We start from the raw sequence: 23,151 nt of genomic DNA, 5'->3' as shown, positions 1-23,151 counted from the left end.
GCGTCTTACAGTGTTCGCAGAGCGGTGAAAGATGCAAAGCGGGGCTACGGGAGGAAACTAGAGTCACAGTTCCAATATGGTGGCTCTAGGGGCCTGTGGCAGGGACTCAGAAAAATTACGGACTATAAATCACTATCTTCTAGAATGGGGAATGCGGACGCTTTAAGTAGATCCGACCCTGAGTTAGGTGGAATCGGGACCGTCTAAAGGGGAAAGATAATGGTGTAGGTGATTAAACAGGTGTAGGTGATTAGAGCAGGGCGAGGCTGAGTGAGAGTTAGAGCCTTGGAGGGAGGCGTGGCTGGTGTTTTCCTGACAAAATCACACTTGCACTGGTGTGAATTAAAAAATATTTTAATATAGATGACTACATATAGATGAATATCATTCATTATTAATATAACATATTAGCATATTAGGTGATGTGCATCTCTGTAATGAGAAGGGGTGTGGTCTAATGACATCAACACCCTATATCAGGTGTGCATAATTATTAGGCAACTTCCTTTCCTTTGGCAAAATGGGTCAAAAGAAGGACTTGACAGGCTCAGAAAAGTCAAAAATAGTGAGATATATTGCAGAGGGATGCAGCAGTCTTAAAATAGCCAAGCTTCTGAAGCGTGATCATCGAACAATCAAGCGTTTCATTCAAAATAGTCAACAGGGTCGCAAGAAGCGTGTGGAAAAACCAAGGCGCAAAATAACTGCCCGTGAACTGAGAAAAGTCAAGCGTGCAGCTGCCAAGATGCCACTTGCCACCAGTTTGGCCATATTTCAGAGCTGCAACATTACTGGAGTGCCCAAAAGCACAAGGTGTGCAATACTCAGAGACTTGGCCAAGGTAAGAAAGGCAGAAAGTCGACCACCACTGAACAAGACACACAAGCTGAAACGTCAAGACTGGGCCAAGAAATATCTCAAGACTGATTTTTCTAAGGTTTTATGGACTGATGAAATGAGAGTGAGTCTTGATGGGCCAGATGGATGGGCCCGTGGCTGGATTGGTAAAGGGCAGAGAGCTCCAGTCCGACTCAGACGCCAGCAAGGTGGAGGTGGAGTACTGGTTTGGGCTGGTATCATCAAAGATGAGCTTGTGGGGCCTTTTCGGGTTGAGGATGGAGTCAAGCTGAACTCCCAGTCCTACTGCCAGTTTCTGGAAGACACCTTCTTCAAGCAGTGGTACAGGAAGAAGTCTGCATCCTTCAAGAAAAACATGATTTTCATGCAGGACAATGCTCCATCACACACGTCCAAGTACTCCACAGCGTGGCTGGCAAGAAAGGGTATAAAAGAAGAAAATCTAATGATATGGCCTCCTTGTTCACCTGATCTGAACCCCATTGAGAACCTGTGGTCCATCATCAAATGTGCGATTTACAAGGAGGAAAACAGTACACCTCTCTGAACAGTGTCTGGGAGGCTGTGGTTGCTGCTGCACGCAATGTTGATAGTGAACAGATCAAAACACTGACAGAATCCATGGATGGCAGGCTTTTGAGTGTCCTTGCAAAGAAAGGTGGCTATATTGGTCACTGATTTGTTTTTGTTTGGTTTTTGAATGTCAGAAATGTATATTTGTGAATGTTGAGATGTTATATTGGTTTCACTGGTAAAAATAAATAATTGAAATGGGTATGAATTTGTTTTTTGTTAAGTTGCCTAATAATTATGCACAGTAATAGTCACCTGCACACACAGATATCCCCCTGCTAAAACTAAAAACTACTTCCAAAAATATTCTGCTTTGATATTAATGAGTTTTTTGTGTTCATTGAGAACATGGTTGTTGTTCAAATTAAATCCTCAAATAAAATTAATCCTCAAAAATACAACTTGCCTAATAATTCTGCACTCCCTGTATCTTTACCATCTCCCAATAATTCAGCTTTATTCCATCCTAAATAGAGAAGATCACATTATTTATTCTAGAGGGAAATTCACACATCTAAATACTTAATCTCATGTTGCTAATCACAGCAGTGATCTAATATAAATAAAATATCATTCTTTAGTAGTTCACTATTTTCCAGTGTTGAGAACGGTTTGTAAACAGATACAGATAGATAGTAGGTAGTTTCACCAGATCTTCACATTTTTAGATTTATTTAGTTATTTATCTATCAGATTTAAGATTACAGTTAAAGATACAGATATATGCAGTATAGGCACAACAGTATTCACTTCATCATGCAGAGTAATATGTAACCACTCTGCAGTGTAAATTAAAAAATAAATAATAATAATAACATGCTTCATGTTTTCAGAAGTTTCTATTGGCTCTGTCTGAACAATGTTTCTTATTCTTCTCTTGATTTAGATCTGCTTTGTTCTCTTTCTGCTGTGTGTGTTCAACATTGTGATGCTCATTTTTTTCTTTGCCTATTTCCTTGTTCACATGTTTGTTCTCTGTTTTCTCAATTTCTGTTTGTTCCTCCTGCGTTTTATTTAATTCTGTTTGTTGATCTCTGTCCTGTGGAGCTTCTTTTCTCTCCTGATCTGTAGTCTGCTCATTTAGTTTTGTATAATTGTGCAGAGCATCGTCTGTGATTTAACACATATATCAGATAAACAGATATTGACACACAGACAGGCAGACAGACAGACAGATAAATTGATATTGAATTGATCGCTTACATTTACCTGCATTTGCATCTTTACTTCGTCATCTTCATTCCCCTGTAAATACATTAGAATATACTAATGTACAGGTCTGTAAAGGTCAGAAAAAATAAATATAAATATAAATATATATATATATATATATATATATATATATATATATATATACAGTGCCCTCCACAATTATTGGCACCCCTGTTTAAGATGTGGTCGTGGACTTCAAAAAATTCTCCTTTTTTTTAAAACCACATAGAACCCAAATGCAAAAAAAGAGAAAAATCCAACCTTTTATTTAAGTACATTACTTTGGTGGTAAAAAATCACACATTTAGAAAAAAAAAAAACTTGAAATCATGTGTGCCACAATTATTGGCACCCTGATGTTAATACTTTGTACAACCTCCTTTTGCCAACAAGACAGCACTTAATCTCCTCCTATAACATTTCACAAGATTGGAGAACACAGAGAGGATTTTGACCATTCTTCTTTGCACAATCTTTCTAGATCATCCAGTGTCCTGGGTCCTCTCTTATGCACTCTTCTCTTTAGCTCGCCCCACAGGTTTTCGATTGGGTTGAGGTCTGGGGACTGAGATGGCCATGGGAGGACCTTGAGTTTGTGACTGCTGAACCACTTTTGTGTAGATTTTGCCACATGTTTTGGATCATTATCCTGCTGAAAGACCCAATGACGACCCATCTTCAGCTTTCTGGCAGAGGCCATCAGGTTTTTATTTAAAATATCCTGGTACTTCAAAGCGTTCATAATGCCATGCACCCTAACAAGGTTCCCAGGGCCTTTGGAGAAACAGGCCCACAGCATCACAGATCCTCCACCATACTTCACGGTGGGCATGAGGTGCTTTTCGGCATACTCATCTTTTGTTTTACGCCAGACCCACTTAGAGTGTTTGTTGCCAAAAAGCTCAATCTTAGTCTCATCTGACCAAAGCACACGATCCCAGTTGAAGTCCCAGTACCGCTTAGCAAACTCCAGACGTTTACGTTTGTGAGTGTTAGTGAGAAAAGGCTTTTCCGTGCATGCCTCCCAAACAGCTTGTTGGCATGTAGAGGCGTCTGATGGTTGTTTTGGAGACTCTGTGACCCCAAGATGCCACTCTTTGATGCAATTCTGTGACGGTGAGCTTGGGAAATTTTTTTACTTCTCTTACCATCCTCCTCACTGTGCGTTGTGGCAAGATAAACTTGGGACCTCTTCCAGCCTTGTTTGTCACTGTTCCAGTTGTTTTAAACTTCTTAATGATTCCTCTGACTGTAGATACCGGCAAGTTAAGGCGGTGGCTATTTTCTTGTAGCCATTGCCTGACTTATGAAGGTCGACACACATCTGCCTTACCTGAATGGTGTGTTCTCTTGTCTTTGCCATGTTGACAAATGGGTAAGAGAATTAGGCCTCTGTGTCACGTCATATTTATACCCCAGGAAACAGGAAATCATGAATTACTAATTAAAAGTCCCTAGATACCCTGACCAACCTTAGCAACTACAGAAAATATATAAAAAAAAAAAATTAAATTTTTCAGAGGAATTATTAGGGTTGCCAATAATTGTGGGACACATGATTTCAATTTTTTTTTTTCTTCTAAATGTATGATTTTTTTTACCACCAAAGTTATGTACTTAAATGAAAGGTTGGATTTTCTCTTTTTGCATTTGGGTTCTATGTTGTTTTAAAAAAGGAGAATTTTTAGAAGTCCACGACCACATCTTAAACAGGGGTGCCAATAATTGTGGAGGGCACTGTATATATGTATATATATATATATATATATATATATATATATATATATATATATATATATATACACACACAGGGCAGAACATCTTTTGTTTTGAAGATTTTTGGAATTTCTAGTGAAATGCTGCAACAACTATTTGTTCAGGCTTATAATATTTTATTTGTATAAATATTTTATTTTATAATGTTCATTCAGCAATTGGCCACCATTTGTAGATGAGATAGAGAAGTTTATTTTCAGACAGCTAAAGTAAAATATCTTACCTTATATATTGTATTCTCTTGTTCTTGGTGGTCTCTACTTTCCTGTGATTTACCTTCTACCTCCAGATGACATTTTGTCCAATGCTGTTCACTCCCTAGAACAGGGGTGTCAAACTCAGGCCCGCGAAAATTATATTTGGCCAGTGAGATCATATCAAAGTGTATTAGAGCTGGCCGCCAGTGTATCGCATACACCGCTAATACTACAAATTCCAGAACGCTTTGTTAGTGCGTTGGCGCGTCAGTCGAGACCGCTGAAAAACTCAGCGCTAAAAAACTCCGCGCACTCAGCGCTGAATTTACTCGGAGATTTGCCGACTTTGAAACCCAGAAATGAAGATTTGAACTGCTCAGTAATCCGTTTGTGGTTGACATAAAAAGCGCACCACCAACCTTCAAACAGAGCTGATTGAACTCCAGTGTAGAGACACGCTTAAGTCAAAGTACGACTCTGTGTGTGCTACACAGTTTCCATGTTTCCATGTCAGCTCAGATCCTTAACCCAGACATGATGCTCAGCTCAGAGCCTAAACCCAGACATGATGCACTTGCATCTAAGAAGAGATGCAGGGATCTGACTTCAACCAATCAGAGTAAATCAGAGTGTAGAAACTAAGCTTGAATGAATGTTGTCTTTATGCACTTTTTCTACTCTAAGGCATGAACTGGTAATGGTTGAAAGATTGCTTTTTTTAATTGAAGGAAATTATTATTATTTTTGGTTGTTTTGTTGTTGCCCTGTGAAAAAAAGGTTTACATTAAAAAGGAATTAGAAAGTATATATACAGAATATATATATACAGTACAGAGCAAATGTTTGGACACACCTTCTCATTCAAAGAGTTTTCTTTATTTTCATGACTATGAAAATTGTAGATTCACACTGAAGGCATCAAAACTATGAATGAACACATGTGGAATTATATATGGAATTATATACATAACAAAAAAGTGTGAAACAACTGAAAAATGTCATATTGTAGGTTCTTCAAAGTAGCCACCTTTTGCTTTGATTACTGCTTTGCACACTCTTGGCATTCTCTTGATGAGCTTCAAGAGGTAGTCACCTGAAATGGTCTTCCAACAGTCTTGAAGGAGTTCCCCGAGAGATGCTTGGCACTTGTTGGCCCTTTTGCCTTCACTCTGCGGTCCAGCTCACCCCTAAACCATCTCGATTGGGTTCAGGTCCGTGACCTGATCTTAAACAGGTGCCAATAATTGTGGGACACATGATTTCAAGTTTTTTTTTCTAAATGTATGATTTTTTACCACCAAAGTTATGTACTTAAATGAAAGGTTGGATTTTTCTCTTTTTTTGCATTTGGGTTCTATGTCGTTTTAAAAAAAAGGAGAATTTTTAGAAGTCCACGACCACATCTTAAACAGGGGTGCCAATAATTGTGGAGGCACTGTATATATGTATATATATATATATATATATATATATATATATATATATATATATATATATATATATATATATATACACACAGGGCAGAACATCTTTTGTTTTGAAGATTTTTGGAATTTCTAGTGAAATGCTGCAACAACTATTTGTTCAGGCTTATAATATTTTATTTGTATAAATATTTTATTTTATAATGTTCATTCAGCAATTGGCCACCATTTGTAGATGAGATAGAGAAGTTTATTTTCAGACAGCTAAAGTAAAATATCTTACCTTATATATTGTATTCTCTTGTTCTTGGTGGTCTCTACTTTCCTGTGATTTACCTTCTACCTCCAGATGACATTTTGTCCAATGCTGTTCACTCCCTAGAACAGGGGTGTCAAACTCAGGCCCGCGAAAATTATATTTGGCCAGTGAGATCATATCAAAAGTGTATTAGAGCTGGCCCGCCAGTGTATCGCGCATACACCGCTAATACTACAAATTCCAGAACGCTTTGTTAGTGCGTTGGCGCGTCAGTCGAGACCGCTGAAAAACTCAGCGCTAAAAAACTCCGCGCACTCAGCGCTGAATTTACTCGGAGATTTGCCGACTTTGAAACCCAGAAATGAAGATTTGAACTGCTCAGTAATCCGTTTGTGGTTGACATAAAAAGCGCACCACCAACCTTCAAACAGAGCTGATTGAACTCCAGTGTAGAGACACGCTTAAGTCAAAGTACGACTCTGTGTGTGCTACACAGTTTCCATGTTTCCATGTCAGCTCAGATCCTTAACCCAGACATGATGCTCAGCTCAGAGCCTAAACCCAGACATGATGCACTTGCATCTAAGAAGAGATGCAGGATCTGACTTCAACCAATCAGAGTAAATCAGAGTGTAGAAACTAAGCTTGAATGAATGTTGTCTTTATGCACTTTTTCTACTCTAAGGCATGAACTGGTAATGGTTGAAAGATTGCTTTTTTTAATTGAAGGAAATTATTATTATTTTTGGTTGTTTTGTTGTTGCCCTGTGAAAAAAAGGTTTACATTAAAAGGAATTAGAAAGTATATACAGAATATATATATACAGTACAGAGCAAATGTTTGGACACACCTTCTCATTCAAAGAGTTTTCTTTATTTTCATGACTATGAAAATTGTAGATTCACACTGAAGGCATCAAAACTATGAATGAACACATGTGGAATTATATATGGAATTATATACATAACAAAAAAGTGTGAAACAACTGAAAAATGTCATATTGTAGGTTCTTCAAAGTAGCCACCTTTTGCTTTGATTACTGCTTTGCACACTCTTGGCATTCTCTTGATGAGCTTCAAGAGGTAGTCACCTGAAATGGTCTTCCAACAGTCTTGAAGGAGTTCCCCGAGAGATGCTTGGCACTTGTTGGCCCTTTTGCCTTCACTCTGCGGTCCAGCTCACCCCTAAACCATCTCGATTGGGTTCAGGTCCGGTGACCTGATCTTAAACAGGGGTGCCAATAATTGTGGAGGGCACTATATATATATATATATATATATATATATATATATATATATATATATATATATATATATACATATACATATTTCTCATGTGTTTATAATATTAAACTTTGGTTGTTCCAGATTCAATGTTTATGCAAAACTAAAGTTTGTTTCCATATGAAAAGGTTCAATATTACATATGGAGAGAAGGAAAACATGCACAATTGCAAATTTTTCAATAAATATTGAGTTTGGCCCACAACTTCGTCCCAGTTTTTAATTTTGGCCCACTGTGAATTTGAGTTTGACACCCCTGACCTAGAAGAACAGAAATGTATTTAACAGACACTAATTTAACAAACATAAAGACTGATTGACTGTTAGATAAATATAATATTTCACACTCACCTGTGTTTGCACATTCTTCTTCTTTTCTTTGTTCTTCTTTTTCTTCTTTTAGTTCTTTTAATTCTCCAATTCTAAATCTCTTTTTTTGCCCCAATTGATCTTTTACCTGTTTAAATTGTGTGGTCACTCTTTGCAGGATGTCATCCTTCATCTGCTGTACTTGTATCATTTCTGCAGTCATACAGCATTCCCAGATGAAATGGTCTCCCCAGAGCTGCTGTTTTTATTAAATTGTCTCGTACAGAAGCCATGTTTTCAGCTGATGTTATCGTGACATTTAAAGTCGACCTTTGAAAATGTTCAAATTGTTAAAAAAAGCAGGTGTGAATTCAGACAAAAATAAATAACTAATAAAATCCATAACACAAGCAACAGGGATGAAATTTCGTTTTTGATAATGCCTGTGTTTATGTTCCTCTTTACAGTTTGTTATAAATTGGTTACAAAGCGCTTGTAACATACTTATACATTTTCTTTCAACTTTACCAAACTGGCCATTATTCAGCCTTCTTCACTTGGTTGCCACAAATGTTTAACAAAAGATTAAAAGAATGTATTTGTATGGTGTACAGAGATTTACCTTCACTGGAACTAAGAGACCCAAAACATGCTAATGCACTGTATACAAAGTCTACTGTCGCTGTGTACAAAGCAAGCTCCATGATGGCTTGCATTTTCTAGGTTTGAGTAGAAGAATTTAACTTGGCTGAAAAGAGCCCTGACTTCAACACTCCTAGAATTATTTAGTACAGTAACTGCATGCTAGGCTTTTCTTCCTGACATCACGGGGTGTCCAACCATGTTTTAATGCCCTAATCCTCTTTTTTTTACATAAAGTGTGAGAAAAAGAAGAAAGACTATATGTTTCAATGGCTAATTTCCGGCATTTTATTTTACACACACACACACACACACACACACACACACACACACACACACACACACACACACGTAGCTGTGGCCCAGGCATTATAAATGAAAACAAACTACAATATCTAACTAGATCAAATTCTAGTTCAAGTTTATTTGTCACATACACATACATACAGAGTGCAACATGCAGTGAAATGCTTTGTATGATTGTCCAACATCTAAGCATAAAAAAAGGAATAGAGTTTAAGGATAAAAAATTAGTAGATAAATAAACAAAAGTATAAACTATAGAAAAAAATATGTATATACATAAATCTAGATGGGGATGGATGCGTATGGACTATGGTAATACACTCCCCAATCATTCAGTGGATTTTCATCCCTTATTTATTTATAGATTAAAAACTCTTTTAGCATTTCTGCTGACCAATAAATTCAACAAGAACTTATATTTTGTCCCCCAACACTTTAAAATTCTATCTGAAAAATATATCAATATAATATAAATATAAATATTCTATCTTAAAATTCTATCTGAAACCCTTACATATTGGTACGTATGAGCTGAAAACAGGAAACACTGGTTACTTCCTGAAAAAAAAGTAAAAGACTCAAAAGAAAAATAGAGCTAAAAGATCATTTACACACACACACACACACACACACACACACACACACACACACAAGGAAAAAACTTAGCAAAACATGACATAATCACATCAAGTTAATCGTTCAAACAGTGCAAACACACAATGCATTTTCACTTTCTATCTCATGTGAGTTCCGCCCTTTTTAACCCTCTGATTGCCAGAAACAATCTTAATGTGCTTTCAGAACAGCTTTTCTTCTTTAAATCTTTATTTATCAATTTAAAATATTTTTTGTAATATTTGCATTAATCTGAGCCACACAATCACTTTGGCAAAATTCACAGTTCCACACAAGTCCAGCAGCTACAGTTCAGCAGGGGTCTTGAACTGAGACAGTGATAAACATAGACTGAGACAGTTATGGACATATAACCCACTGAGTCTTTAGAGATGACGGGTTTTGCTGTTTTAGGAGGTCTATATTTAGTTTTACTCCTCTACCAGCAAAAAGAGAAATTATTTATAAAGAAGTGCTGATAAGTAAGTTTAAAAACAGGAAGTACTAGTTAGTTTCTGAGAAAGGAAAATCTGAATTATGGTTAGGGTTAAGATAACAGCTAAACCCAACATTATTATTACAAACACACACACACACACACACACACACACACACACACACACACACACACACACACACTTAAAAAAAATGCAATAACACAGTGCATCTTTCACTTTCATTTTTAGTCTTATCACACACTTTTAACCCTCTGATTGCCAGAATTCAGCTTAAAGAACTACTTCACTCTGGTAAATAGTAATATTTATACACTTGAACATGCAGAGCTTTTCTCGAGTCACCATAGCTTTATTTTTATCATTATAATAATACTACATTTAACTTGACAAATATTCTGGTGTTTTCAGATTAGTGTGAAGGCTTCACATCTTTTCTTTCCTGGTGGAAGGAGGAAACTGCTTCCTCGAGTATATTCATGCTGTACATCTAGTTTTAGCTTTTACCTGATCACAGATACGCACCAGTAATGAAATTGCAGATGTTTCCTGTCTCTAAAGTGATACAGTGTGTGTGTCAGTAACTCTCAGTGAGTGTGTTGGAGCAGTTAAAGTAAACAGGTGTATGGATTTATTATCTTTAAATCAAACACAATCACAACACAAGTTTTGCTTTATTTATATAATGAATTGAGGCAACAGGAACATCATGCAGTGATTAAATAGTTTAAATGTATAAGGAAAAACCATCTCCCAATAATTCAGCTTTATCCCAAGGGCCATCTAAGATGAAAAAGACCACTTAATTCATCCTAGAGGGAAATTCACACATCTAAAGACTTCATCTCTTGTTTCTAATCACAGCAGTGATCTAATATAAATAAAATATCATTCTTTAGTAGTTCACTATATACCAGTGTTGAGAGCTGTTTGTAAACAGATACAGATAGAGACAGTAGTTTCACCAGATCTTCACATTTTCAGATTCAGATTTAAGGTTACAGTTAAAGATACAGATATATGCAGTAGAGGCACAACACTAATCACTTCATCATGCAGAGGAATATGTAACCACTCTCCAGTATATATATAATTGTTTTATTTGCTCTTCTTGAGGTACTTCTGTCTTTTTCTGAGTCTTTTGTGTATCTCTTCTTCCCAGGCTGCTTAACTGCATTCACTGGCAGCTCCTGTTCCTTTGTCAATGTTCTCACCTGACTTTTCTAGCTTCTTCTCTTCTTGCCCCTGTTTCAGCGATGCCACATTGTCTTTGTTCAATTCATTCTTTGGTTCCCTCTCTTTCTTCTTCTCTGGTGTTTCCTTTGTAGTTTGCTCTAATCCCTGTTTGGCCTGTGCCTCCTGCTCTTTAGTTGTGTCGTTCTTCATCATTAGTTTTTGTGCAGTGTCTTGCTGAACTTTATCTCCCTCACCAAATTCTGTGTCACTTCTCACTTGCTGCGTCTCAGTTGGAGTCTCTACATTTACTAGCTGCAGTGGGTTTTCAGTACCATGCGTCATGTTTTTAGTAGTTTCTATTCTATTCTTATTCTTCTCTTGATTTAGATCTGCTTTGTTCTCTTTCTGCTGTGTGTGTTCAACATTGTGATGCTCGTTATTTTCTTTGCCCATTTCCTTGTTCACATGTTTGTTCTCTGTTTTCTCCATTTCTGTTTGTTCCTCCTGTGTTTTATTTAATTCCTTTTGTTGATCTCTGTCCTGTGGAGCTTCTTTTCTCTCCTGATCTGTAGTCGTCTCATTTAGTTTTGTATATTTGTGCAGAGCATCGTCTGTGATTTAACAAATGTATCAGATAAACAGATATTGACACACAGACAAACAGATAAATTGATATTGAATCAATCGCTCACATTTACCTGCATTTGTATCTTTTTCATCATCTTCTTTTTCTTTGTCGCCTTCATTTCCCTGTAAATACAGTAGAAGATATTAATGTACAGGTCTGTAAAGATCAGAGCAAAAAATAAATATATACACACAGGGCAGAACATCTTTTGTTTTATAGCTGTAAAAATTAAGATTTTTGGAATTTCTAACTTAGTGAAATGCTGCAGCAACTATTTGTTCAGGCTTCTTATATTTTATTTGTATAAATATAATATATTATTGTGTTTATTCAGCAGTGGGCCACAATTTGTAGAGGAGATTAAGAAGTTTTCTTTCAGACGGGAAAAGTAAAATATCTTACCTTATATATTGTATTCTCTTGTTCTTGGTGGTCTTTATTTTCCTGTGATTTATCGTCTAACTCCGTATGACATTCAGTCCCATGCTGTTCACTCCCTAGAAAAAACAGAAATGTATTTAACAGATACTGATTTTACAAACATACAGACTGTAGATATAATCTTTCACACTCACCTGTGTTTGCACCTTCCTTTTCTCTTTCTTCTTTTTCTCTTTCTTTTTCTTCTTCTTCTTCTTCTTTTTTTTTGTCTTCTTCTTCTTTATCTTTTTTAGCTTTTTCTTTTTTGTTTTCTTCTTTCTTCTGTGAAAATAGTGGAAGACATTAATGTTCAGGACTCTACATTCTGGACTTTTCAGGACTCTCTCTAATATGGATGGAGAAACTTGCTTGCTCTTATGGTTATGCAAAAATTAAAATTTTAAAATCGTATAACTTAATAATAATAATAATAAGTGTAAGATCTGCTGCACAGACCATTGGCTCAGGTGTATACAGTATCTGTACTTCTATCATGTTCTCTGTAGTTTTCTTGTCTATCCTGCTGTCATTCATGTATTTTACAGCATTTGTATGATGGCGATAAATTATCTCATTCATACAACTGATCAGTTAAGGGCCATGCTCAAGGGCCCAGACATGGCCGCTTAGTGATGATGGGATTGGAACTTCAATACAACATTTTAACCACTGAGCTACAACATCTATAACATATCATTCAGTGGTTGGCCACCAAACACCTGTGCTGATAACAATACACCATTTATATTATAATTTTCAGTTTCAGCAGTATCTAATTCTCTTTATTGCCCCAATTAATCTTTTACCTGTTTGAATTGTGTGGCCCTTTTTTTCAGGCTGTCATCCTTCATCTGCTGTGCTTGTGTATATTTCGCCAAAATTATGTCTTTCTCTTGAAGTTCTTCTGCCATGTTTTCCAGCTGTCTCTCTTTCTCTTTAAGCTGTGCCTGATTCTTTTCTAAAATTCCATTTTTTCCCTCTAATTCTTCTTTTATCTCTCTGAGTTGTGTTTCTTTCTCTTCCAGTGTCTTCACCATCATCTGAAGGTGTTGTTTATTTTCTGTTAGAAGTCTGTCTTTCTCCTGAATCAGTTTATCTTTTTCTATTAGCTCTGTCTCTCTTTCAGTTAGAAGTCTGTCTTTCTCTTCAAGCTGTTTATCTCTTTCCATTATCTGTGTCTCTCTTTCAGTTAGAAGTCTGTCTTTCTCTTCAAGCTGTTGGGTTTTTTCTCTCTCTATCTTTTCTCTCTGTCTCTTTGAGTCCCCAGCTCTTGTTCCAGTGTCCTCGTTTTATTTTCACTGGTTTCCAGTTTTTTATTTGTGTTCCTCAGCTGTGTTTCTGTCTCATTCAGAAGTTTGTGCTTCTTCTCCAGTTCTGTGCTTTTCTCCTTAAGTACTTCAGTGGATTTGTGAAGTTTTTCATTTGTTTTCTTTAACTCTGCATCTTTCTGAGCAAGAGTCTTCTCATTATTCTCTACATAGTTTTGAAATTTCTTCAGATTTTCCTGTATATTAATTTTCTTTTCTTCCACATTTCTCTCCAGTCTCTCTTTCTCTTGAATGTTTTTTTGAAAATTTTTATGTAGATCCATTATCTCTGCATCTTTCTCAGCAAGAGTCTTCTCATTTTTGTCTAAATATTCTTTTAAATCACTCAGCTGTTCTTTTTCTGTAACTACGTCTTCTTGCATGTCTTTAACTAAATGTATCTTCTTTGCAAGTTGTTCCTCCATGTTCTCCAAAAAGGGATATTTGTTTTTTGTGTAGTTTGTTTTCAGTAGTTGATGTCGAGCATTTTCACTTTGCTGTTCTTTATTAATGTTCTTTACTTTTGTATTTGTTTTTTCCGGTTCTATATCTGAGAAAATATATGTAACAATTAGACTCACACACACACACACACACACACACGCACGCACACACGCACACATGCACACACACGCACACATGCACACACGCACTACACACACGTGTGCGTGTGTGTGTAGGAATAATGCTTAATCATCTTGAATTATTAACTCACTCAACTTACTATACTGAAAAACATCTGTCACACTTACCTGGTCCACCTTGTTCTTGCTTCCTGACATTCAATTGTGGTTTCTCCTGTTATAACAGTAGAAGACTTTATTAGATGGGAGAAATGATGACTTACATGAGTTACTGTAGATGTTACTCAGCTTACTTAATAGAAGACCTTAAGCTGTTGCAAAAAGCATCAGGTCAAGTAAATTATCCACATTTTACAACCATCTGATTGTAATCAAATAGTTTTGTGTGTGTATGGAGACAATACATGATTATTATAATTATAACATTATGCGATTATCTATGTAATATATATATATATATATATATACAGTATATATACAATATACAAAACATGTATATATATATATATATATATATATATATATATATATATATATATATATATATATAAATGTCACACCTAATAGATGACTTAAGACCTAGGACCAAAAACATGAGCATAATAAGAAAACATAATATTAGTTAAAAAAAAGGAAAGAAAAAATAAGTACCAAAGAATTAATAAATGTTGTAATTTTGGACAGTGATTCATTATTTTTTTCACACTTATGGAATCCCAGATCTTCATGAAACAGACACTCGATTGCGATCAGGTTTTTTCTGGTTACAGATCTCCAGGTTTCTGGTACAATGCTATGTACATCAAATGTGTGATGAAGCACCACCAGAACAGCAGGTTTTGTGTCTGAAAAAAAAAAAATGAATTAAATGTAACAGTAACTCAGCAAATAAATATTTAATTATTTAGAAAATATATCTTTTGAATACCTGAAATTCTATGAAGCTTTTTCATTGTTGCTTCAATGTCAGTTCCAGCTCGTGATGCAACAGGGCAGAAAACCAGAATGAAATCACACTCATCCACTTTAGAAACCTCCTGTAGATTTATTTTCATTACATTTTTAAGTTGTTCTATGAACATCTTGTCAGCATCCAGTGTTTTTCCAGATATACAGACCAAAAACTTTCTGCCTGTCAACAAAAAAACAATAACAAATTAATTATTTCTAAATATATAAAACTATAAGGCAGCAAGTGAATCTTTTTGTCCTCAAAGTTGATGCGTTAAGCGCTGGAAAAATAGGCATCTGTGAGAATTGTGGGAAATTTGGGCTGTTCCTGGTCTAAATCTAATGAAGGAAGAGGGGAATCGGTGACAGGGTCGTGGGCGGCCGAGGCTTACTGATGATGAAGGTTGGTCCACATGGTCCGATCCAACAGACGAGCTCCAGTAGGTCATATTTCTAAAGAAGTTCATGCTGTTAATGATCGACGGTTCACGACTGTTTTGGCAGCAAAAGGGGACCGACATAATATTAGGGAGGTGATCATAATATTATGTCTGATCAGTATATTCTTAGCAAATAAGTTGCTAAATGTTGGCACGGGCAATTCAAATGTAATACTAGCAACATTTTACTATTAATTGCTACACTTTAAAAATGAGATTATTATAATCTGAGGTGTGGTTTTTTTTTGTCTATGTTGAAAAAGTAAACGATAAAATGTTTAATCTGTAAAAGAACTGCCAAGACAAACCTTGTGCACTTCCCAGCACATTTAAACAGAATTCAGATGAATAATATTAGTCAGGGTTGCACGAACCAGAGCACGCTTTCTAAGGGTCCCAAGCCCAGATAAATGGGGAGGGTTGCGTTATGAAGGGCATCCAGCCAAATCAAATATGCGGATAAAAAATCAGAATTTCATACCGGATCAGTCGAGACCCGGGTTACCAACGACCACCACAGGTATTGTTATTATTAATAATAATAATTAATGTAATAATTATTGTTATAGTGCTGGTAACGACCTAGGGTAAGAATAAGGGAGATGTGGAGACCTGCAGTAACTACAGGGGAGAAAGTCGATTAGTCACACCATGAAGTTATGGGAAAGTGTAGTGGAAGCCAGGCTGAGAGAAGAGTGATTTGTGATAGAAGAGTATCTGTGAGAGTGAAAGGGAAAGTTTATAGGACTGTGGTGAGACCTGAGATGATGTATGGTTTAGAGACATTGGTATTGAGTAAAAGACAGGAGGTGGAGCTGGAGGTAGCAGAGCTGAAGATGTTGAGGTTTTGGGAGTGACGACGATGGACAGGATTAAAAACGGGTTTATCAGAGTGACAGACCATGTAGGATGTTTTGGAGACAAGGTGAGGGAGGCGAGATTGAGATGGTTTGGACATGTGCATCGTTAGGAGAATGCTGAGGATGGAGCCACCAGAAAGGAGTAAAAGAGTAAGACCAAGGAGGAGTTTTATGGATGTGGTGAGGGAAGACATGCAGGTAGTTGGTGTGAAAGAGGCAGATTTAGAGGACAGGGGGGTATGGAGACGGATGATCCACTGTGGCGACCCCTAATGGGAGCAGCCGATTGAAGAAGAAGAAGGTTAATCATTTCAGAAGGTTTGTCCAACATATTTTGTCAGCAGTGATCATGCACATGGTCTACACAACCTTCATTGTCCAAACAGAAAAGAGAGGAAGGATCCTCAATGGGATTTTTAAAGGATGCATTTTGTTTGCTGTTATTCAATATTTGTAATTGTCCTATACTCACATGGCTCTTCAGGTATTAAGGGCCGCTGTGGAAATAAATATTACCATGTAAGGATTTCATACAAAGTAATTTTTAAGTCTGTGTTAAACTGTGGGATTTTTATATTTTACATTACAACCACAGTGTCTAAAAATATCCCAATAAAATCTTTTTTTCAAATTCTATATCAGAAGATGTGACATCATGTGTTCATCATGTCAGATTTTATAATAAAGGTCATCAACTATAATTGTGTGATTAAAGAAAATAAAAATAATCTGCTTATGCCTTCCATCAGCCCGATGTGGGTTTGTGAATGAATATGAAGCTGCATAAACAGAAATAAGCCCTCAGTGTAACAGTAGCATGATTTACAATATGAGAAATAGCGAGTTGGAGCAGTTTTTGTCAAAAGAGTGAAATTAAGGTAAAAGGATATTATTATATAATTTCCTCTCTCTACCAGCAGAGGTCTACACTGTGCAATCTCTATTGTCTATTGTGGGCTACTTATTAATTATGATTATTCTGATTGGCAGATTTTGGATAAGTCATAATTATGAGATAATTATGAGTGTGTGTGTGTGTGTGTGTGTGTGTGTGTGTGTGTGTGTGTGTGTGTGTGTGTGTGTGTGTGAGTGACATGATAAGCAAGTCATTTAAGACAATATATATTTATTTACTTACCCAAAAATATTCTGTGAAAAACAACAGATTTAAACATTTTAGATAAAGCAATATAAAACTAAAATCAGAAATCATGTGCAATCTCTACACTTTTACATATCTCTCAATCATGAGCTATAAGTGTTTCATTTCAGACTTATGCAATTAAACCTCCAGAAGTGACTAATCACACTGACCAAATGGTCCAGTGTGACATGTCCTATTTATATTTCCTAGTTTTTGTGGTTTTTTTGAGGCTTTAAAGGGGTCAAGCACACACAATTGTAGCCTAGTTATCTATACTTGACTATGTGGTCCAGTGATGTTGCAGTTTGTTGCTATTTCCCACCCAGACTTTACTCTTTTGAGACAGAACATTTTTAGACTTGCTTAAAGAAAGAGACAGTTAAGATTAAATAAATACGTATGAAAGGGTTTGGTAGCTGTTTCATAACAATTCTAGACAGATCAAGGAAATATATATGCTGGACAAAGGCTTAAGCCTAAGCTACTAACATCTAGCACAATTACATGCTAACATAATCCAACCTAAAATAATGATAATATTATATATTCTGTATTATTTAACTTACTGCCAAAAAAATCGTCCATCTTAATATTGCTACAGGTTCAGACTGTTAGAAATCCTACAGAGGAAGAAAAGAAATATCCACAATCTCATTATACAGATACACAAAAAATAGAAATACACTCTATATATAAATAATATCTATTAGAAAATATGGTCGTGCGCTAAAATATTTTAGTGTATGGTTTGTCTCCTTTCTTCCTACCTTTGCTGCTTCTCATAAATCGTTTGCGGATGTAGATGCTTCAACCTCAGATTCTTTCACTTTCACATTCGTATACTTTAAATAGCCCCCCGCGCCCCACCCGCAGGAGAGAGCCCCTCCCTCTCCACAAAACCATGCCCCGCCCTCTTCCTGTTTTTGCTCTAGGCTTCTCGACATTTCATTTTCAAGGACATATACAGTGTTGTGAAAAAGTGTCCGCCCCTTCCTGATTTCTTATTTTTTTGCATGTTTGTCACACTTTAATGTTTCAGATCATCAAACTAATGTATATATTAGTAAACGATAACACAAGTGAACACAACGTGCAGTTTATAAATGAAGGTTTCTATTATTGAGGGAAAACAAAATCCAAAACTACATATCCCTGTGTGAAAAAGTGTTTTGTGGAGGAATTTAGCTTCACTCATCCATGCAGAATTGTTGTAATTCAGCCACATTGGTGGGTTTTCGAGCATGAAGCACCTTTTTAAGGTCATGCCACAGCATGCCAATAGCATTCAGGTCAGGACAAACAATCAAACAAACAAAACAAAAAGTTTTTCCATGAAAGAAAACTTAGTTTCTGTGTAGATATGACAAAAATTATAAAACAGTTATCAATTATTAATTTTTTATTTGTCTTTCTTTATTGGTACATACATACATAATTGCGTACATACATAGATACATAGAGCACATCCTGTATTTCAATAAAAATCTATTCAGCCAAACTGAAACAAGGAAAATGACCCTGTCCCACATTTCACTCTATTCTGAAAGCTGAAGACATGTATAACTACTGATATTTACTCACTTTATCCAATAGAGAAACATTCACAAGAGCATTGTAGTCTATAATTCACATAAATCATGCCATTGCAAGAGTTGCATTTAATTGTAATTTAATAATTAATAAGTAAAATTACATTTTAAAGCCCCCCAAAAAAAAATCACTTCTAGAACCTGGAAATGTCTTATATGGTCAGAGAAAGTCTAAGGAGTGATTCTTTTTGGGTGTAAATTTTTCCCAGCACCCCAAGCAGTGTCAGTCTGATTTCATTCCAACTCGTATACAGTCACAAGGGCACATAAAGAAAAAATTATACTGATAATAATATAGTAACATAACAAAATATTAATATTATAATGACATCAGCTGAAACACAAGCGCAATACTCTGCCTTGTTCTCTTTACTTTAAATAATATATATATATCTGTCGAAACAAATCATTTACTTTGTACTTGGATGATTGTATTTTACCACCTGACCAGATGTACTTATACTGTAGGAGTCAAGATCGACGCTTTTTAAGAGAAAACCTCCCCCGTTGTCTTTCACCTGTCCTCTCATGGTGGTCCTAAAAGAAATTTCAATTAAAGAAGGCAATGTTCCACCTTGTAGAAGCTGTAACTGTATTTTATAAACCATTTTTAAACCATTTATCAAATTTGTTTATATAGAGCATTATATTATATAAAACATTTAAAGCTACAATTAATAATAATAATGTTTGTACATAGTTTTTATTACACTTTTACAAGCATAAAAAAAAAACATTTTATGAGTTCGATTATCATTTCTTTATATTTGGTGTTTTTTCTTTGCTGTTGATGATGTTCATGTTTTTATCCATGTTAATATGACATTATGACTTACTTTGTCTGGTTGCTTCTTTTTATCTTTTTTTTTGTTCCTGTTGATTAAAAAAATGTAATATTAATGTGATGATTAATATTCATTTCAACTAAAAAAAAATAAGGGCAATTCTGTAAATGTGTTCTGCAAAATAAAGATATTAAAGATTAAATACAGATGCAAAAGATGAAATAGAAAAAATATAATGAAATAAAAGTGAAGTAGAAAAAATATATATATATATATACTCTGATCAGGCATAACATTATGACCACCTGCCTAATATTATGTTGGTTTCCCCTTTTGCTGCTTAATTCTGTCATCTGAACTGGACATAATTTTCCATCATGAGCTTTCCTTTATAAAATCTATGATACTTTTCCTTTTTTTAATTACTGGTGATAGTTTAAGCCAATTGTGAATATGTTTTGGGGGAAAAGTATTTATGACAAAACATAATTTAAATGTTATCTATATTAGCTAATGCCTTCAACTAGTGAATTATTTCCAGCTTTAGCTTAAGTTGTTGAGGATATGACCTGCAATCCTGATGAACCAATCATTAAAGGCAATTTCTGCTTGGGTCTACTGATTGGTCCACCAAGAAATGGAAAAACTTTATGAGTTAGTTCATCATTTCTTTATATTTGGTGTTTTTTCTTTGCTGTAGATGATGTTTTTATCCATGTTAATATGACATTATGACTTACTTCATCTGGTTGCTTCTTTTTATCTTTTTTTTGTTTCTGTTGATTAAAAAAATGTAATATTAATGTGATGATTAATATTCATTTCAACTAAAAACAAATAAGGGCAAAGATCAATTCGGTAAATGTGTTCTGCAAAATCAAGATATTAAAGATTAAAAACAGATGCAAAAGATGAAATCAGAAAAAAATAAAAGTGAAGTAGAAAAGAAACTTGAAATGTGTCCGAAAGCCAAATGTGTAATTTTGGATTGTGAACTGTGGATATGAACATATGATTATTAGGTCTCTAAGAGTAATAACAATATAGTGAGTATTTCACAAACACACACACACACACACACACACACACACACATACTATATATATATATATATATATATATATATATATATATATATATATATATATATATATATATATATATATATTTTCTTATATATAGATCTTTTTCTTTTTTTAAAGCTACATTTATAAAATTTGATCATATAGAGTCTATGAACAGAAACATTCGAAGCTACAACGGATGGCAATAATGCCTTGTATTCAGCTTTTCTTAGGCTTTTACTTGGATTTTATTTGCTGTAGAATTATGTTCATATTTTTATTCACGATGTGTTAATATGACACTATGACTTACTGTGTCTTTTTGCTGTTTTTTATTTCGTTTGTGTTTCTGTGGATCACATAAATATTTATATTAATATGATCATTCATATTCAATTCATCCAAAAACAAAGATACATTTTATAAATTTGTTCTGAAAAATACAAATATATTAAACAGATAAAGTTTGCACAAGAAGAAATCAGAAAAACATTCACGTGTAGTCGAGAGAAAATGTGAAATAATTGTATATAAGAGAAAGTGAACATACCACTTCACGGAGCCATTTTGCAACCTCCTTTTTAGCTTCATTGTTCATACGGCACTTCAGCAGTCCTGAATCCTCATGGAACAGACAGTCAACCACAAGACGTTTCTCAGGCTTCTCATTATTCTGTATATTCACAGCTCTTTTGCTGTCTGGTACAATGCATTCTGGGTCGAATGTGTGATGAAGCACCACTAGAGCAACATATTTCTCTGTAAACCATATGTATAGTATTAAAAAATGTATTATTTCCCAGTAAAACAAAAAAAACTTTAGACATTAATGAAGTTATTAAAGAACGATAAAAACATACCTTCGTATTCATTACTGATTTTTTGCAGTGCACCTTCAATATCAGTCCCAGCCCTCGAAACAATGGGCTGATAAAACAGGACTGCTTTACAATCTGCCTTGTCAGTTATCTCCATAGATTTTCTTTGTTTTTTAAGATCATTTGTGAACTGTTCACAGGATGGTTTTATGTTATCAGGAACAACTTCAAAGCATCTTACTGAAAATGAAACAGAAAATAACTCTACTTGTTGGTCACACCGAAACAGCATGCTTTTATATATATATATATATATATATATATATATATATATATATATATATATATATATAAGCTGTAGATGTGTTAGGTGTTAGGAAGTTTACAGGCAAGTAGATATATAATGAATGTCAACGCAATACTTTTGACTTACTTTTATTTCCCTTAAATATATTCTGAAAAGAGAAACCAACAGCAGAAAGTCAGATGAGAAGATTTTACCACAATCAGAAAATCACACTCAATAATCCCACTGTAAAAAACAAACAAACAAACAAAAAAACACTTACTAGTGCCATAGCAGTCGAATACAAAAGAAAATTCTGTAGGACACAATTTCGATGTTCTGCAGCTCTGACTGTGGAAAATAAGCTTCTGGTAGCACAATAGACGAGAAAATACACTGCAGTACTTTCACTTTGTTAAACCACGCCCTATAGAGCCGTGTGCAAATCATACAGCGGATAAAACAAGAAATACTGAACAAGGATCATACTCAGAGATAGTAAAAGTAAACACATCCCTCACTCCAATTAAAGTACAGATACTCATGTTTTACAAGACTAAAGAAGGGCTCTGGACATGTACTTAAGTAAATAATTCCCATTACTACTACCTGCTTTAATGTCACCCTAGTAACTGGACCTTACATCATATTAATATATTAATATATTAATACTATTGTATTGTATTTATATACAATTTTTATAATATTGTTTATGGTGTTTTATTTTTTTTATTATTACTCTTTAAATACCCTTTTATATCACGAGACAGAGGACAGCATGAAGAATGATCTAAAACAGTAAAACAGGACTTTATCTTTGGGGGTTTTATTTTTAAAATATTTAAAACTCTCCCTGCATTTATTATTGTTTAATGATTATATATAGATATTTGATGTGGTAGTCGAAATGCAGTTACTCGTTTTGGACAGCAGATGGAGCCCTAACACAGGCTGTGTCTACACTGGGTTGTAGAAACGCGTCTTTGGCGTGATTTGGTATAATTTTGCATTCCTCTCTGGTTTCTAATGTTAAATTATGTACAATTTGTTTCGTTAAAGAAATAAAATTGTGATTAGACTGTGAACGATCAATGAGGCTGTGTTCCCTCTTGGTTGTATTCGTTTTCCATTTACTCCCCTTTCCTCTTGTGGACCACCAACCATATTTTGGGAATGTCAAATCTGTGTA

General features: G+C 35.0%; 3 protein-coding genes and 1 long non-coding RNA gene across 5 annotated transcripts; all 4 read right to left on the bottom strand.

The window, feature by feature from the left end:
• Positions 1-10,568: 10,568 nt before the first annotated feature.
• Positions 10,569-12,345, bottom strand: LOC124379281 (DEAD-box ATP-dependent RNA helicase 27-like). Its single transcript, XM_046839532.1, has 4 exons — positions 12,290-12,345; positions 12,117-12,211; positions 11,785-11,836; positions 10,569-11,697 (listed from the first exon to the last, which is right to left on the bottom strand). Exon 4 carries the CDS (start codon positions 11,573-11,575, stop codon positions 11,078-11,080), a length of 498 nt encoding a protein of 165 aa, XP_046695488.1. The 5' UTR covers positions 11,576-11,697; positions 11,785-11,836; positions 12,117-12,211; positions 12,290-12,345; the 3' UTR covers positions 10,569-11,077.
• Positions 12,346-12,940: 595 nt separating this feature from the next.
• Positions 12,941-18,245, bottom strand: LOC124379253 (ring-infected erythrocyte surface antigen-like). Of its 2 annotated transcripts, XR_006924393.1 has the most exons (9): positions 18,188-18,244; positions 17,987-18,040; positions 17,415-17,425; positions 16,749-16,773; positions 14,954-15,157; positions 14,677-14,870; positions 14,194-14,239; positions 13,287-13,991; positions 12,941-13,223 (listed from the first exon to the last, which is right to left on the bottom strand). XR_006924393.1 is itself a non-coding variant. In XM_046839494.1 (8 exons), exons 2-8 carry the CDS (start codon positions 18,003-18,005, stop codon positions 13,369-13,371), a joined length of 1,122 nt encoding a protein of 373 aa, XP_046695450.1. In that variant the 5' UTR covers positions 18,006-18,040; positions 18,188-18,245; the 3' UTR covers positions 12,941-13,368. The 2 variants fall into 2 exon arrangements, 1 of the variants encoding a protein (XP_046695450.1); XM_046839494.1 differs by having other exon boundaries at positions 12,941-13,991; positions 18,188-18,245.
• Positions 18,246-19,388: 1,143 nt separating this feature from the next.
• LOC124379289 lies at positions 19,389-20,876 on the bottom strand. The gene is made up of 3 exons (XR_006924396.1): positions 20,535-20,876; positions 19,846-19,882; positions 19,389-19,546 (listed from the first exon to the last, which is right to left on the bottom strand). It is a non-coding gene; the product is annotated as an uncharacterized LOC124379289 (long non-coding RNA).
• A 112-nt stretch (positions 20,877-20,988) lies between these two features.
• Positions 20,989-22,389, bottom strand: si:dkey-111e8.5 (uncharacterized protein LOC566993 homolog). The gene is made up of 5 exons (XM_046839531.1): positions 22,246-22,389; positions 22,110-22,131; positions 21,719-21,916; positions 21,409-21,617; positions 20,989-21,207 (listed from the first exon to the last, which is right to left on the bottom strand). Exons 1-5 carry the CDS (start codon positions 22,252-22,254, stop codon positions 21,136-21,138), a joined length of 510 nt encoding a protein of 169 aa, XP_046695487.1. The 5' UTR covers positions 22,255-22,389; the 3' UTR covers positions 20,989-21,135.
• Between the last annotated feature and the right edge of the window lie 762 nt (positions 22,390-23,151).

The sequence above is a fragment of the Silurus meridionalis genome, chromosome 25, assembly GCF_014805685.1.
Source record: "Silurus meridionalis isolate SWU-2019-XX chromosome 25, ASM1480568v1, whole genome shotgun sequence".
NCBI lineage: Eukaryota > Metazoa > Chordata > Actinopteri > Siluriformes > Siluridae > Silurus > Silurus meridionalis.
The sequence above is the reverse complement of the archived record's forward strand: the minus strand, read 5'-3'. Positions and strand labels throughout refer to the sequence as shown.